This window comes from Melanerpes formicivorus, unplaced genomic scaffold (assembly GCF_026170545.1).
Source record: "Melanerpes formicivorus ecotype bairdi unplaced genomic scaffold, bMelFor1.0.p_v2 SCAF_14, whole genome shotgun sequence".
NCBI classification, from domain to species: Eukaryota; Metazoa; Chordata; class Aves; order Piciformes; family Picidae; genus Melanerpes; species Melanerpes formicivorus.
Genome location: NW_027142366.1, coordinates 2,876,258 through 2,890,299, shown reverse-complemented (window position 1 = coordinate 2,890,299; position 14,042 = coordinate 2,876,258). Strand labels below are relative to the sequence as shown.

The 14,042-nt window shown below is 59.5% G+C and overlaps 1 protein-coding gene across 1 annotated transcript; it reads left to right on the top strand.

Annotated features, from left to right (window-relative positions):
* The first annotated feature begins 4,064 nt into the window (after nucleotides 1-4,064).
* ARPC1B (actin related protein 2/3 complex subunit 1B) lies at nucleotides 4,065-12,071 on the top strand. Its single transcript, XM_068146603.1, has 10 exons — nucleotides 4,065-4,194; nucleotides 6,728-6,801; nucleotides 7,533-7,637; nucleotides 8,620-8,842; nucleotides 9,505-9,612; nucleotides 9,701-9,907; nucleotides 10,157-10,232; nucleotides 10,316-10,512; nucleotides 11,026-11,116; nucleotides 11,768-12,071. The coding sequence occupies exons 2-10, from the start codon at nucleotides 6,738-6,740 to the stop codon at nucleotides 11,804-11,806; spliced, it is 1,110 nt and encodes a 369-aa protein (XP_068002704.1). The 5' UTR covers nucleotides 4,065-4,194; nucleotides 6,728-6,737; the 3' UTR covers nucleotides 11,807-12,071.
* The last annotated feature ends 1,971 nt before the right edge of the window (nucleotides 12,072-14,042 follow it).

Below are 14,042 nucleotides of genomic sequence, written 5' to 3'. Positions count from 1 at the left end.
TGTGTTTTAATGAGTGGTGGAGAAATGAAGCCCATTTAGGGGTGCCAGCGTGGTCTGGCTTCTGCACAGATCCTTTGTCTCTAGGTGACTCTACCTCCAGGTCAGTTCTGAGCCTTGGTACCTCACAGAGGCAATTGACATAACTTACTTTACTCACAGGGTCTAGTTACTCTTAGGTGTGTGGCTGCCTTGAGGCTGTGCTCTGGAGGGATTGTCTGGCTCACAGCTTTGCTTTACAAGGTTTAAGACTTCTTCATTTCTGTTGAAAATGCAGAAGTGTCAAAACAAAAAAGCCCCAACCCAACCCAATGACTAAATTTACCACTTCCTCTGGAACCAGAGTGGCTTCATACACTGCCTGCTTCTCAGCTCTGAGCAGCTGGAAAGGGAGGGTGGAAGGTGAGCTCTCAGAGATGACCTCTTGTCCTGCTCCAAGTGAGCCATGGTCATAGAATCAGAGAATTGTTAGGGCTGGAAGGGACCTCAAGGCTCAGCCAGTTCCAACCCCCCTGCCATGGCCAGGGACACCTCACACTACAGCAGGTTGCTCACAGCCACCTCCAGCCTGGCTGCAAACACCTCCAGGGATGAGGCTTCCACCACCTCCCTGGGCAACCTGTGCCAGGCTCTCACCACCCTCATGGGGAAGAACTTCTTCCTCACAGCCAATCTGAATCTCCCCATTTCTAGTTCTGCTCCATTCCCCCCAGTCCTATCCCTCCCTGACACCCTCAAAAGTCCCTCCCCAGCTTTCTTGTAGCCCCCTTCAGATACTGGAAGGCCACAATTAGGTCTCCTCAGAGCCTTCTCATGGTCACCATGGTGCTGGATCATTTTCAGGTGCAGCACTGGTTGCCTGCAGAGCATGAACTGTTGTGACAGTTCCTTCAGGCTTTCTTCTGTCTCCCACCTTCCTCCTCTGGCAGTTTGCAATTTCCTCTCCCTTCTAAACATAAAGCAATGAACATTTAACCTCTACTCTTGCAGCACAGTGACCTGATGAGTACCATGGTTGTGGTGGGGGTGGGTCTATGAGCTGCAGTATGATGCTAAAGGAGCTGAGTGTCTTCTGAATTGCCTTGGCAGATGAAGAGGGGAGAAGGGGGTTTGGCTTTACCCATCTCCATACGTCCTGTTAGATGCTTATAGCTCACAGCCAGTAATGGTTTGGTTTCTGAAGTCCCTTTTGAAAGTGTGGTGGTTTATTTCCAAAGGCTTTTTAAAAAGGAAAAGGGGCTGGGGGAAAGTAAAGTGGTGGGGGGGGAAATAGAGTGGAGGGAATGGATCCCTGAATGTTTATGCCTTGTGCTTTTTTCTGTGTGAAAGAGCTGGGGAAGGTGAAATGAGCCCCCTGGCTCTGCAAACCCAGCAAGCTGAGGTCTGCTGGAGCTGCTTGTGGTTACCACCTGAGAGAAGTGTGCAGGGTGGAAGTCTGAGAACAGGATAGAGTAGAATGAACCAGGTTGGAAAAGACCTTTGAGATCATCGAGTCCAACCCAGCACCCAGGAGGACAGATGGGAGGAGGAGGAGCGAGCAAGGGGAATACAACCAACCATCATTCAAGGCATACTTCAGGCTCATGCACATGTGAGGGTGGGGATGGTGGCTCCCTGGGTTCCCAGGCTCTGCTCTGGGAGGACACTCTGCTACCAGCCCTCCTGCAGTGCCTGTCAGCCAGGGGGAGGGTGGGTGGTTGCTTTGCCTCTCACCGTTTCCTTGGTGGCCTCCCCCGCCTCCGGGGCTGTCCTTTGTGTCCCCTGTGGGTGAGGATTCAGGGCTGTGTTTAGCTAACCACAGCCACAGCTTCTGTGTGCTGGGCTCAGGGTGCCTTTGAAAAGAGCTGTTCACAGGCAAGCTCCTTGCAGCCTAAATTACAGGGTAGCTGCTTCCTGCGTGTGCTCAGCCCTGCAGTCTGTTGGGGGCAGGAGATGTGGCTCTGCACAAGCAGGGATGCCAAGGGCTGTGCACCAGAGCCTGCCCCAAAGCCTCCCCAGCTTCTAAATGGGTTGCTGCTGCTTTTCATGCCCTCTGCTCCACCTCCAAGGTAAAACCCACCCTGTTGTGTCTCCTCAACATCTGTGCACTGAGGTTGTTCCTCTGCAGCCTTTCAAGCATCAGAAGACAACCTGCACTGGGTGCAGGAGGCTCCTCCTGAAGAGGTGACAGAGCCCTGGATCAGGCTGCTCAGAGAGGTTCCAACCCTGCCTGAACGTTGTGATCCTGGGCACCCTGCTGTGGGTGCCCTGCTTTGGCAGGGATGCTAGATGAGATCATCTCCAGAGGTCCCTTCTGCCCCCCACCATGCTGGGATGCTGGGAAAATGGAGGCAAAAGCAGGCAAAGGATGTAGCCAAACCTTGGGTCTGATCTGGAAAGAGACCAGGAGGGCTGAGGCTTCATCCCTGACCCCACAGCGCTGGCTCAGTCCCCTGGGGGAAACCAAAGCCGTGTTCCAAAGCAGCACGTCCCCAGCAGGGGCAGCTCGCTGCGAGCGTCAGCACAGGCTCCGAGAGGAGCCCCAGCAGGAGCAGCCGCGGGACCGGAGGGGAGGAGGATGTGATGGCAGAGAAGAAACTGCTCTGCAGGCAGCGCTGGGCTGATGCTTTCCCCTCCCTTCTCTCAAGAGCTCATCCCAGCTCCTGCTGCAGAAGTGAAGCTGCTCTGTCCTTCAGCACATCTCCACCTGAAGGGACCTGATGTGCAGGGCGCTGGTCTCCTGTCCTGGGTCTTTGATCCAGGCAGGTGAGAGCTGCTGGCCCTGGTGCAGGAGGCAGTGGTCAGGTACCTAGAAAGCCTGAACCTGGTGAGGAGAAGAGGCAGAGCAGCTTGCAGCCAAATGAGGACTAGAGCAAACGTGCAGGCAGCAGGAAAGCCACAGCCTGTACTCGTGTGGGAGCTGTGTCCCTCTTGCTGCGAGCCTTGGGGTGAGGTTGGACCCTGCAATGGGCAAAGTGCTGCTGGAGGATGAGGCAGCTCACTGCTTCCATGAGGGATTTAAACCACTACAGAGACTTGCTGCAAGCCAGAGCTGCAGAGCCCACTCTCTGAGGACATCTCAGGATCCCCACGTGTGTCTGCTGGGCTTATGGCAACAGGCATGAAGGGAAGAGTGGCTAACAGACCTGAGAACCAAGGGAGTGTTGAGCTGGCTGCTCAGTGCCCTCCTGCAGAGCCTTTATCTGCGGCTGACCCCCTCTCACGGGGCTATAATGTGCAGCTCAACAGACAGGAGGTCATTGTGTCCATGTCCTGCAGCTGAGAAACCTCATCAGGGTCCTGCCCTCCCTGTGCAAGCACCTGAAGTGCTGCTGTCCTGCTTCTGTGAGTAACCTGGGGAGGAAAAGGGTGAGTGCATCCCTCCAGGAGTGACTCTGCAGCCCATCTCTCCTTCCCAGCACTCCCAGCAGGAGCTGAGCGCCTTGGAGTTACCCTGGCTGGCTGGGAATGGGATAAAAATGAGTTGCTCTGAAGAAGGAAGGGAAAAACTCGAGGGCTGCATGTCTGGGAGGTGGGGGTACACACGTGGGGTGCTGGCACAAGCAGAGCTGTGACAGCAGCCAGCCTGAGCTGGGGTCCCACTGTGCTCGGTGGGCTGCAGGAACCAGGAGCAGCTGCTGCTCAGGGTGACCTGATCCAGGCACCGCAGGGTCCTGCCAGGCTGCCATCGCCCCCGGCTGTGGGAGGTGATGCCGGCGCACATCCTGCCCCGGGGGGGGCTCCAACCATGGCTGCCACCTGCCGTGGGCCAGCACCGGCAGACTGAGCCTCCCTGCCGTATTCACACACCACCACCACCCCCCCACCCGAAAGTGCTTTGAGGACTAGGGGTGAGCAACGCTCCTGCTGCTCGAGGATGGGGATCCCTCCCTCCACTTTCCCAGCCGCTTGCTTCCCCGGTGGGAGAGTTGCCCGCATCCCACCGGGCGCCGCCGGGAGCATCCCGGGCCGGTGGCCCCTCCACGTGCGGCGATGGCGGAGAGGCCTTGGCTCGCAGGCAGGGGCAGGGCGGCTGCTGAGCTGCTCTGCACTCCCCCAACGCCCACGTAAGGAAGTGGTTGCATTTCTCGGAGAGGAAAAGGGAAGTCAGGGCTGCCTCGGCGGGGCAGCCAGCAGCTCCCGCCGCTCGCTCCGGGCTGCCGTTCGTGTCGACTGCCCAGAGTCCATGAACTAGCCCTGCCCGCCCTGCCCAGCAAGGTAAGGACGAGGAGGCAGCTCTGCCGCCCCAGCGGGGAGTTGGGGCTGTCCCACGGGGGCTGTGGCCATCACCTCTCCCGATGCTCACACCCCGCTTGAGGGGAGGTGGGGATCTCCCAGCCAGGGCTGTTGTGGGGTCTGGGGGCGTGCAGGCAGCTCCTGGGGTTTGGTGTTGCTCTGTTTGGAGCTGCTTCTTTTTCCCCCCTTTCTTTCTTTTTTGCTTTTTTCTTGCCAGCTTTGGCAGCAAGTTGGAGTTTTATCACTGCCCGAGGCCCGGCAGCTGCAGGGGGCTGGAGAGGGTCCCCTGGCAGGGGTCCCCCAGGGGTTGGTGTTGGCAGAGCCAGAGGAGCCTGCAGGCTGCCTGCTCTCCTCCTTGGGTATTAACTGCCTCGGGCTTAGCCCAGTGCGAGGAAGAGGAGGGTGTGACTAGCCTGCCATCTGCTCTGGGACAGCTGTGTCCCCCCGAGGGCCAAGCTGGCTCCCGGGGTACCCCACACCAATGTTGGGAACCAGGGATGGGTGTCCCTATCCTGACTGGCAGGAGCGAGGGGGTGACCCCCAGCAGCTGCCACGGGGAGCAGAGGGGCTCCCGGGGGACAGTGCTGGGGGCTCAGCAGTGCAGGAGGACCAGGCCACCATGGTGGCTGGGGACAGCTTCCTAGGGTCCCACAGCTGCTGGTGGGACTGTAGCCACGTCCCTGCACCCCTGGGTGCAAAGCCACCTCCTGCCACCCTGCCAGGCTCAGCAAAACTGAAAACACAGCTCCGGCAGCGCAGCTTCCTCCCCGGACCGGGAGGAGCCCCCAGTGCTCGGCTCCTGCCAAGCTTTGGTTATCTCCTCCAAGGATGTTTCCGAACTGCTCGGCGCCTCGAGGCTGGCCAGGCAGATAACGGAGCTGCCCCGATCCCGATCCCGATCCCGATCCCGCCCTGTCTGGCCACCCCCAAGTGCCCATTTCCCCCCCGCCTCCAGAGCCTTCGTGTCAAGCAGGCAGAGCCGCAGCCCCTCCAATGCTCCTTCCTGCTGGGGAAGGCGCTGCTGAGCTCCCTGGGGGTCACCCCGCGGCTCCCCACCCCGAGTGGGAGCATGGCTCGGCCCGTGGGGTGTCAGAAGGGAGCTGGCTGCTGGGGAAATGAAACCTAAAGGGCTGCGGGGGGTGATCGGAGCTGTAGTGGCCGAGCAGCCCTTGCTTCTCACCACGGTGCATGGGGGGTTGCTTCTGCTTCTGCCACTTTGAGCCCATCCCTGCAGGGCTGGTATTGACTGGGTAAAGAGCAAGGTGCCCTGGGCAGGAGGCTCCAGGCCTCTGTGCATCTAAACCACCTGGGGAAAAAAAACAACCAACCAACCCAAATAAAACCCCAAACCAAACAAACCCAAGCCAAGCCCTCAAAACAAACAAGCAAACCCAAACAAACAAAATCCAAACAAGCATCACCTTCTTGTCAGCAAACACAGAGCTGGAGAGGGCTGCAGCTACCCTGCCTCCCATCCCTCCTCCCCAGGAGCCATTTCACACACTTCCCCTGCTCCTAATCTCTCACAGCTCCAGCAGCAGCAGCCCCCCTTGCTGAGGATTCTGTTTGCCGCTCCTGGTGCAGCTCCAGCTGCAGGGCTCAGGGCAGGGGCCCGTGGTGCCAGAAGTTTTTGTACCCTTCTGTGGGTCACCCTGTGCTGAACCCCAGCAGGATTGGTGGGGCTGGGGGTTGGGCAGCTCCGGGAACGTCCACATCCTCAGGGATGGATGTCCCAGCTGGGGCTTGGCTCTGGGCTGTGTGACAGCAGAACTTGGGCCGTGCATGGATGCTGGGATGCCTCCACGTGCACAAGGCAGATGCTGGAGTGCCATGGATTTTTCTTTTCACCAGCATGGGGACAGAGGTTGGCTGGGAGAGGCTTTGTTCCTTCCCCCTGTACTGTTTTTAGCTGCCAAAGAAAACGGGCAGCGTTCAGGGAGATCCCAAAATAGCTGAGAGCAAACTGTGAGTAATCCTCATCCGCCTGTCACACCCTGCCGAGGTGTTCCCCTGCATCCATGCCTCACCTCAGCCAGATGGCCAAGGGGCTGCCTTGAGCCCTTCCTCCTTCCCTGGCACCCAGAGAGGGCCTGTGGGAAGCTGGGGCAGGATGACAGCAGTTTGGAGGTCCCTGGAAGCAGTCTCTGCTTTTCATCTGCCCGTGGGGTGCCTGACTAAGGGGTGCATGGTCGTGGGGTACCCAGCAGCGAGCATCTGGCCATAGGCACCCATCTGGTCCCCATGGGACACTCAGCATGGGGTGCCCAGCCACAGGGCAGCACCATGGGGGAACATCTCCCCCAGCTCCACTCAGCCCCTTGCTCACCCCCTTCCCAAGTTTGGGCAGTCTCTGGGCTTGGAAATCCTCAGGGAAACTTCTTCCCTGGTAGAGACGTGACACTGTGCTGCTGATCCCGGTGGAAGGGAAAGTTTGGTGGGGCTGGGAGCTGGGGATTTGCCCCCATGGCTGGAGCAGCATCTCCTGACAGCCATGGGGGTTGTGCCCTGTCCCCAGCTTGCAAGCCATGGCCTACCACAGCTTCCTGCTGGAGCCCATCAGCTGCCACGCCTGGAACAAGGACCGGAGCCGTAAGTATGGCCAGGACACCCTGTCCCCAGATCCCCAAGGCCAGCTCTGGGCAGTGAGTCCCCAGCTGCACACCCCACAGTGTGTCCCAGGCTGGGCAGGGCTGGGTTTGGGGGAAGCTGGTCCTGCCACAGACAGATTTTGGGGCTGGGATAGCAGCTGTCCCCCTGCAGCCCCCTGCCGGGGCAGAGGTTGATACAGGGACTGCCAGCACAGCATCTGCCCCTGCGGCAGCTGGCGTGGGGAGGGACGGAGCAAGCACCGGGAGCTGAGCAGAGCAGAGCTGAGTGATTCATGGCTGATGGCATTTCCCTACGTGGGAGAGAACAAAAAGGCCTTTCTGTGCTCTGGCCGTGGTGCCAGGCAGGCGGGACAGGACGGGGCTGGATGGGAGCTGAGCACTCCCAGCCGCCCCGACCCGTCCCAGCCTCTCCTGTCCCATCCCACCAGCCCCGAGGGACCACAGGCTGGGGAAGGGACAGCCCTTAGGCTGTCAGGTCTAGGGGAAGTTCTCCCTTCCCCATGGGGACACTTTGCAGGAGCAGGACCAGCTTCAGGACTTGGGGGCTTGGTGGGACCCCACCATGCAGATGGGGCTCGCTAGGGTCCCACCCTGCCCTGCCTAGCCTGAAGCACAGGAAGGGGCAGGTCGGTGCTGGCTGGTCCTGCTCCCTGCCCCGGCAGAGTCCATGACCCAGGGGAGGACTTTGCCCTGGCTGTTCTCTCCCCACAGAGATTGCCCTCTGCCCCAACAACCACGAGGTCCACATCTACCGCAGGGATGGGGCCAAGTGGAGCAAAGTGCATGAGCTGAAGGAGCACAACGGGCAGGTGACAGGTGAGTCCTGGCGCATGGAGGGGACAGGGACGCGGGTAGGGGGTGGCCCTGCCCCACTGGGTGACACTGGCAGCCTCTGGATGGGGGTTGTGCAGTGGGTAGAGGAGAGGGAGCAGGTTGTGTCTGACTCTTCTGGCCTTGATCTAGCATGCCAGAAGGCATCTGGGGAGGGATGAGGGGGGATGAGATGGATGGATGGGAGAGATGGGATGATGTGGAATGCTTTGGGGTGGGAGAAATGGGGTCAGATGATGCGAGGTGGATGCAAAGAGGAACTCTGGAGCAAAGACCACAGCTGTGCCTTCAAATCACTTCCAGCCCTGAGAGCCCCATCCCCAAGAAGGCCAATGGCATCCTGGCCTGCATCAGGAACAGTGTGGCCAGCAGGAGCAGGGAGGTCATTGTGCCCTGTGCTCAGCACTGGTTAGGCCACACCTTGAGTCCTGTGTCCACTTCTGGGCTCCTCAATTTTAGAAGGAGACTCTTGAACGTGGCCAGAGAAGGGCAAGGAGGCTGGGGAGGGGTCTGGAGCACAGCTCTGGGAGGAGAGGCTGAGGGAGCTGGGGTTGCTTAGCCTGGAGAAGAGGAGGCTCAGGGGAGACCTTCTCACTCTCTACAACTACCTGAAGGGAGGTTGTAGCCAGGTGGGGGTTGGTCTCTTCTCCCAGGCACCCAGCAGCAGAACAAGAGGACACAGTCTCAAGCTGTGCCAGGGGAGGTTTAGGCTAGAGGTGAGGAGGAAGTTCTTCACAGAGAGAGTTGTTAGCCATTGGAATGTGCTGCCCAGGGAGGTGGTGGAGTCACCGTCCCTGGAGGTGTTCAGAAAGGGATTGGATGTGGCACTCGGTGCCATGGTTTAGTCAGGAGGTGCTGGGGGACAGCTTGGACTTGATGATCTCTGAGGTCTTTTCCAACCTTACTGATTCTGATTCTATGCTCCCCACGGCTTCCTGGGCCACCATCTCTCCTCTCTGCTTCCCAGGCATCGACTGGGCGCCCGAGAGCAACCGGCTGGTGACGTGTGGCACCGACCGCAACGCCTACGTCTGGACCCTGAAGGGCAACGTCTGGAAGCCCACCCTGGTGATCCTGCGCATCAACCGCGCCGCGCGCTGCGTCAAGTGGTCCCCCAGGGAGAACAAGTTCGCCGTGGGCAGCGGCTCCAGGCTCATCTCCATCTGCTACTTCGAGCAGGAGAATGACTGGTGAGAGCCTGCCCTGGCCCCGCTGGGGCTGCCCTGGGGTGGATGGAGGGGTGGGTGGATGGAGGGGTGGGTGGATGGATGGATGGGTGGGTGGGTGGGTGGGTGGAGGGGTGCATGGAGGGGTGGATGGATGGGTGGTTGGAGGGGTGGATGGGTGGATGGAGGGGTGGGTAGGTAGATGGATGGAGGGGTAGATGGATGGATACAGACTACAGAATTATACAGAATACAGAATGAACCAGGTTGGGAAAGACCTTTGAGATCACTGAGTCTAACCTATCACCCAGCACCACCTAATCAACTAAACCATGGCACCAAGTGCCTCATCCAGGCTCTTCTTAAACATCTCCAGTGATAATGGCTTCTGCTGTAGTCAGTGCTGTGAGGCTTCAGCTGCAGCTGTGTCTCTGGGCAGAAAGTCACAGGAGAAAGGCAGTGAGAGTGACAGTTTGGGGCTACAAGAGAGCAAGTGCCACAGAGAGCAGCCATGATGCAGATGGAATGGATGGGGTGGATGAGGAGATTGAAAGGGTTGTGGCCCAGGCAGCTCCGGGGGGTGCTTGGAGCCCTGACCACCCTCAGCCAACGCCCCTGCTGAAAGCCCAGAGGGGTTCCTGGGGGTGGTGATTCTCCCTCCCTGATGGCTCCTGCTCTCCACACAGGTGGGTTTGCAAGCACATCAAGAAGCCCATCCGCTCCACGGTGCTGAGCCTGGACTGGCACCCCAACAACGTCCTCCTGGCTGCCGGCTCCTGCGACTTCAAGTGCCGGTGAGGGGCAGGCTGGGTTGGATCCTGGGGGCAGCTCTGGTGCTGGGGCCAGGGGCACATGATGAATCTTTCCCCCCCCCCCGCCCAGGATCTTCTCAGCCTACATCAAGGAGGTGGAGGAGCGACCCAGCCCCACCCCATGGGGCTCCAAGATGCCTTTTGGGGAGCTGATGTTCGAGTCGAGCAGCAGCTGTGGGTGGGTGCACAGCATCTGCTTCTCGGCCAGCGGCGCCCGGGTGGCCTGGGTGAGCCACGACAGCACCCTCTGCCTCGCCGATGCCAACAGGAAGATGGCGTAAGCAGGGCTGGGGAGAGGAGGAGGGGGCTCAGGAGGGCTGGGGATGACTCTGCTGGGGGTGGCAGGAGGATCCACCCCAAAACTGCCCCAGGGATGGAGGCGTCTGGGTTGAGTTGGACCAAGCAGACGTGGCTGGGGGAGGTGGGGGCAGGTCCTCTGCTGGTGGTGTGCACTGCAAGCTGTGCCAGCCTCAGCGCAGAGAGGCTGAAGCTCAGCTCACTGCCAGCACTCTGCCCTCCCTCCTAGCGTGGCCTCCCTGTGCACCGAGACCTTGCCCCTCCTGGCTGTCACCTTCATCACTGAGAACAGCTTGGTGGCTGCGGTGAGTCCAGGCTGGGGCCGTGGGGTGGGTGCTGTGCTGGGCGCTGCCAGGAGGATGCTGAGCAGGACATCCTGGTTCCCCAGGGCCACGACTGCTACCCAATGCTGTTCACCTACGAGGAGAGCCAGGGCAGGCTGACCTTTGGGGGCAAGCTGGATGTGCCCAAGCAGAGCTCCCAGCGTGGCCTCACCGCCCGGGAGCGCTTCCAGAACCTGGACAAGAAAGCCAGCTCGGACACGGCCAACGCCACGCTGGACACCCTGCACAAGAACAGCATCAGGTGGGCACTGGGGGCTGGGTGGGGGGAAGGCTCAGCTGGGTCACTCCAGGGTGCTGGCCCCTGAGCATCCCCTGGCTGTTGCTGTCTGTCTTGGGGGCTGGGACAGCCCTGGACAATTCCTGGAGCATCCCTGCATGTGGGTTGAGGGAGATGGAGGAGTCCAGCCCCAAGCCCTGGGACAACCCTGGAGCCTCCCAGGAGCATCCCTGAGCATCTCTGCACGTGGGTGAGGGAAATGGAGGGAGAAGCAACTGGGACAGCCCTGGGCACCCTTGGAGCATCTCTGAGCATCCCTCCACATGGGTAGGAGAGATGGAAGGGTCCAGCCCCAGGAACCCAAACAACTCCAGAGCATTCCTGGGTATTCCCTGGGCAATCCAGGAGCATCCCTGGGCATTCCTGCGTATGGGTGGGGGAGATGAAGGGGTCCAGCCTCACACCAACTACTGGGCAGCCCTGAGGGCTCAGCAGGCACTTGGGGCTGACTCCTCTCTATCTGTTTGCATCCTGCAGCCAGATCTCAGTGCTGGCAGGTGGGAAGGCCAACTGCACCCAGTTCTGCACCACGGGCATGGATGGTGGCATGAGCATCTGGGACGTCAAGGTGAGCTGTCCCTGTGGTCCCCCAGGGCTGGAGCACCCAGCATCATACCCTTGGCAGCCACGACCCTGGCTGCAGTCTCTTTCCCCACTGACATGAAGATCTTTGCTGTGCTGGGGGGGCCCACAGGGGTTCTGCAGCTGTGGGTGAGATCTCCTTTAGCCTAGAGATAGGAAGACCCCCCTGGGGTGGTGCATTCACTGCTCACCATCTGAGGAGGGGTTGAGGCAGCCTTGTGCAGGGATCCAGCACCCTCTCCTGGCTTAAGCTTTGCACACATGGCTTGAAAAGTGAGCCCAAACCAGAGGAAGTTAGGATCTCACAGAGTGCCACAGTGATGGGGGGTTGGAAGGGAGATCATCCAGTCCTACCCCTGTTAAAGCAGGGTCACTTGGGTTGGCTGGCACAGGAAAGTGCCCAGGCAGGTTTGGAATCTCTCCAGAGAAGGACTCCCCACAGCTTCTCTGGGCAGCCTGCCCCAGGGCTCTGCCACCCTCACAGCAAAGTTCTGCCTTATGCTTAAAGGAAAAACTCCACGGGGACAAGTCGGCAGCCCAGGGGCAGCTTCCCCCCTCCCTCTTCACCTCCTCAAGCACCTCCCGTTGTCTTCAGAAGCAAAAAGCTGATGACACCTCCCCTCCCCTTTCATTTTAGAGCCTGGAGTCAGCACTGAAAGATCTCAAGATCAAATGAAGGAGAAGGGCCCAGGAAGGGCATCCCTGCTGCCGGCCTGCCCCCGCTCTGCAGCGCCTGCCCGCTCTCCCTGCCCGCCCCCGTGCCGGGCCAGCCGGCTGTGATGCCCCCAGCTCGCTTCCCCGGCTGCCAGCCAGCCCTGGCAGCTGCCCTCAGGCAAAGAAAACAAGGAGTTGGGTCTTAGCACTCTTGTTCCCATCCTGCCCGCTGCTGGGCAGGCACCGCTTCGAGGAGGCACAATAAAGGAAGGATCTTGCTGGCGAAAGGCAGTGGTGGGGCTGGGGGCTTCGGGAGCCCCTCGGGCAGCAGAGCACACAGGCTGCTGGGCTGCATCTCCCCACATCCATCCTGCTGCCAGCCCTAGGGCTGAGCTGGGACCGTGGGGATGAGGGGGAACTGCACTTCCTGGCTGCAGCACCATTGCTAAAGAGGATTGGGCTCCACTTCTGGAGCCCCTAGGACAGGAAGGATCTGGAGGTGCTGGAAGGTGTCCAGAGAAGGGCCACGAGGGTGAGCAGAGGGCTGGAGCTGCTCTGCTGTGAGGACAGACTGAGGGAGTTGGGGCTGGAGAAGAGGAAGCTCTGAGGAGACCTTATTGTGGCCTTCCAGTATCTGAAGGGGGCCACAAGAAAGCTGGGGAGGGAATTTTGAGGGTGTCAGGGAGTGATAGGACTGGGGGGGATGGAGCAAAACTAGAAATGGGGAGATTCAGATTGGATGTTAGGAAGTTGTTCCCCAGGAGGGTGGTGAGAGCCTGGCACAGGTTGCCCAGGGAGGTGGTGGAAGCCTCATCCCTGGAGGTGTTTGCAGCCAGGCTGGATGTGGCTGTGAGCAACCTGCTGCAGTGTGAGGTGTCCCTGCCCATGGCAGGGGGGTTGGAACTGGCTGAGCCTTGGGGTCCCTTCCAACCCTGACAATTCTGTGAGTGGTGGTGGAGAAAGGGTGGAGGTGAGGGTGGAGGAGGGCAGGCATTGCAGGTTTCCCACCTTGCTCCTGGCACTGCCAGATTCCTTCTTGAGCTGCCAGCGAGGACGCCTCTCCTGGTGCCACTCACCCTTTGTAGCTGTCTGAAGGTACTTCCTGTCTCAAAGCACACCTTGGAGCTGGGGGAACAGCTCCAGAGCTTCTTCATCTGCAGAACACCCAGGCTAGCAAGTTCCTCACCCGTGGGCAGCTCACAGTGTCAGTCCCTTTGTCACGGCCTGCTGCCCGAGCCCCTGCAGCCAGGCGTGGGCAGAGCCACCCCCATTTGTCACTGTACATCTCTCCAACTACAAACTCCCTGCTGGTGACTCCAAGTGCTCTCAGCCCTGGGGCAGAAGCTCCTCCAGCAACGCTGGGGACCCTGGCACAGGCTGGGGTGCCGTGGCTTAGAGCATCTCCTGTTCCCTGCTCTGTGAATCAGGACATCTGCTGAGGGTGACAGCCCAGGGCCTGCCCTTCTGACACAGTGCCTGGGTTAGACAGCAGCCTGAGGGGAATTGTTTTGTGGCAACCAGATTGTGCAAGACTTCCATCAGAGGCAGCAGGGAGAAGCCTTCTGCCTTCAGGCTGCATCTGCTGCTGGAGCTTCCCAGCCTGGAGCCAAATTCCTCAGCACAAACAACACAACAACAGCAGAAGCAGCAAAGCAGGGGACAGAGAGGTCACTACACCAGCAGCAGGCTGCTCACACACACACACACACAAGAGGAAGGCAGAGTTTTGATAACTTACACTTTAATCAGCCAAATATACAAGTTCTGGTGGTGGTGGGTTTGAAACTTCATCGAGTTTAGGTTTGGGCTTTGGGGTTTGTTTTGTCTTCCCTTGGGGTCTGATACAATTCAGGTTGTGGGTTGGTGGTGGGGTTTTGCTTTTGGGTTTGGTTCTGTTGCCTTTAAACAAAGGATGGTGTGGTTAAAAACCTGGCACTAGCCCTGCTAAGGAGAAGGAAAACAAAGAAAGGAGAACTTAAAATGAAGAGGAGGGCAAAGGGGAGAGTGGCTGCAAGGAAGGAGGGATGAGAGAGGGAAGGAAGGGCACTCCAGATGGCCATGAAGTCAGGCTCCCAGCTGATACTGCAGCACCCTGCAGCACAATCTGTTGGGCTGTTTGCCCCAAAGGATTCCTCAGATGCATTACCCCACTGGGCTTTCACTTGCAAGTCCCCCACCCCATGCCCCACACCCCACAATGCCCCCCCCCCCCCAGTCTATAGTCTTGCAATCTAACGTTTGAAGCACCTCCCCTCCCT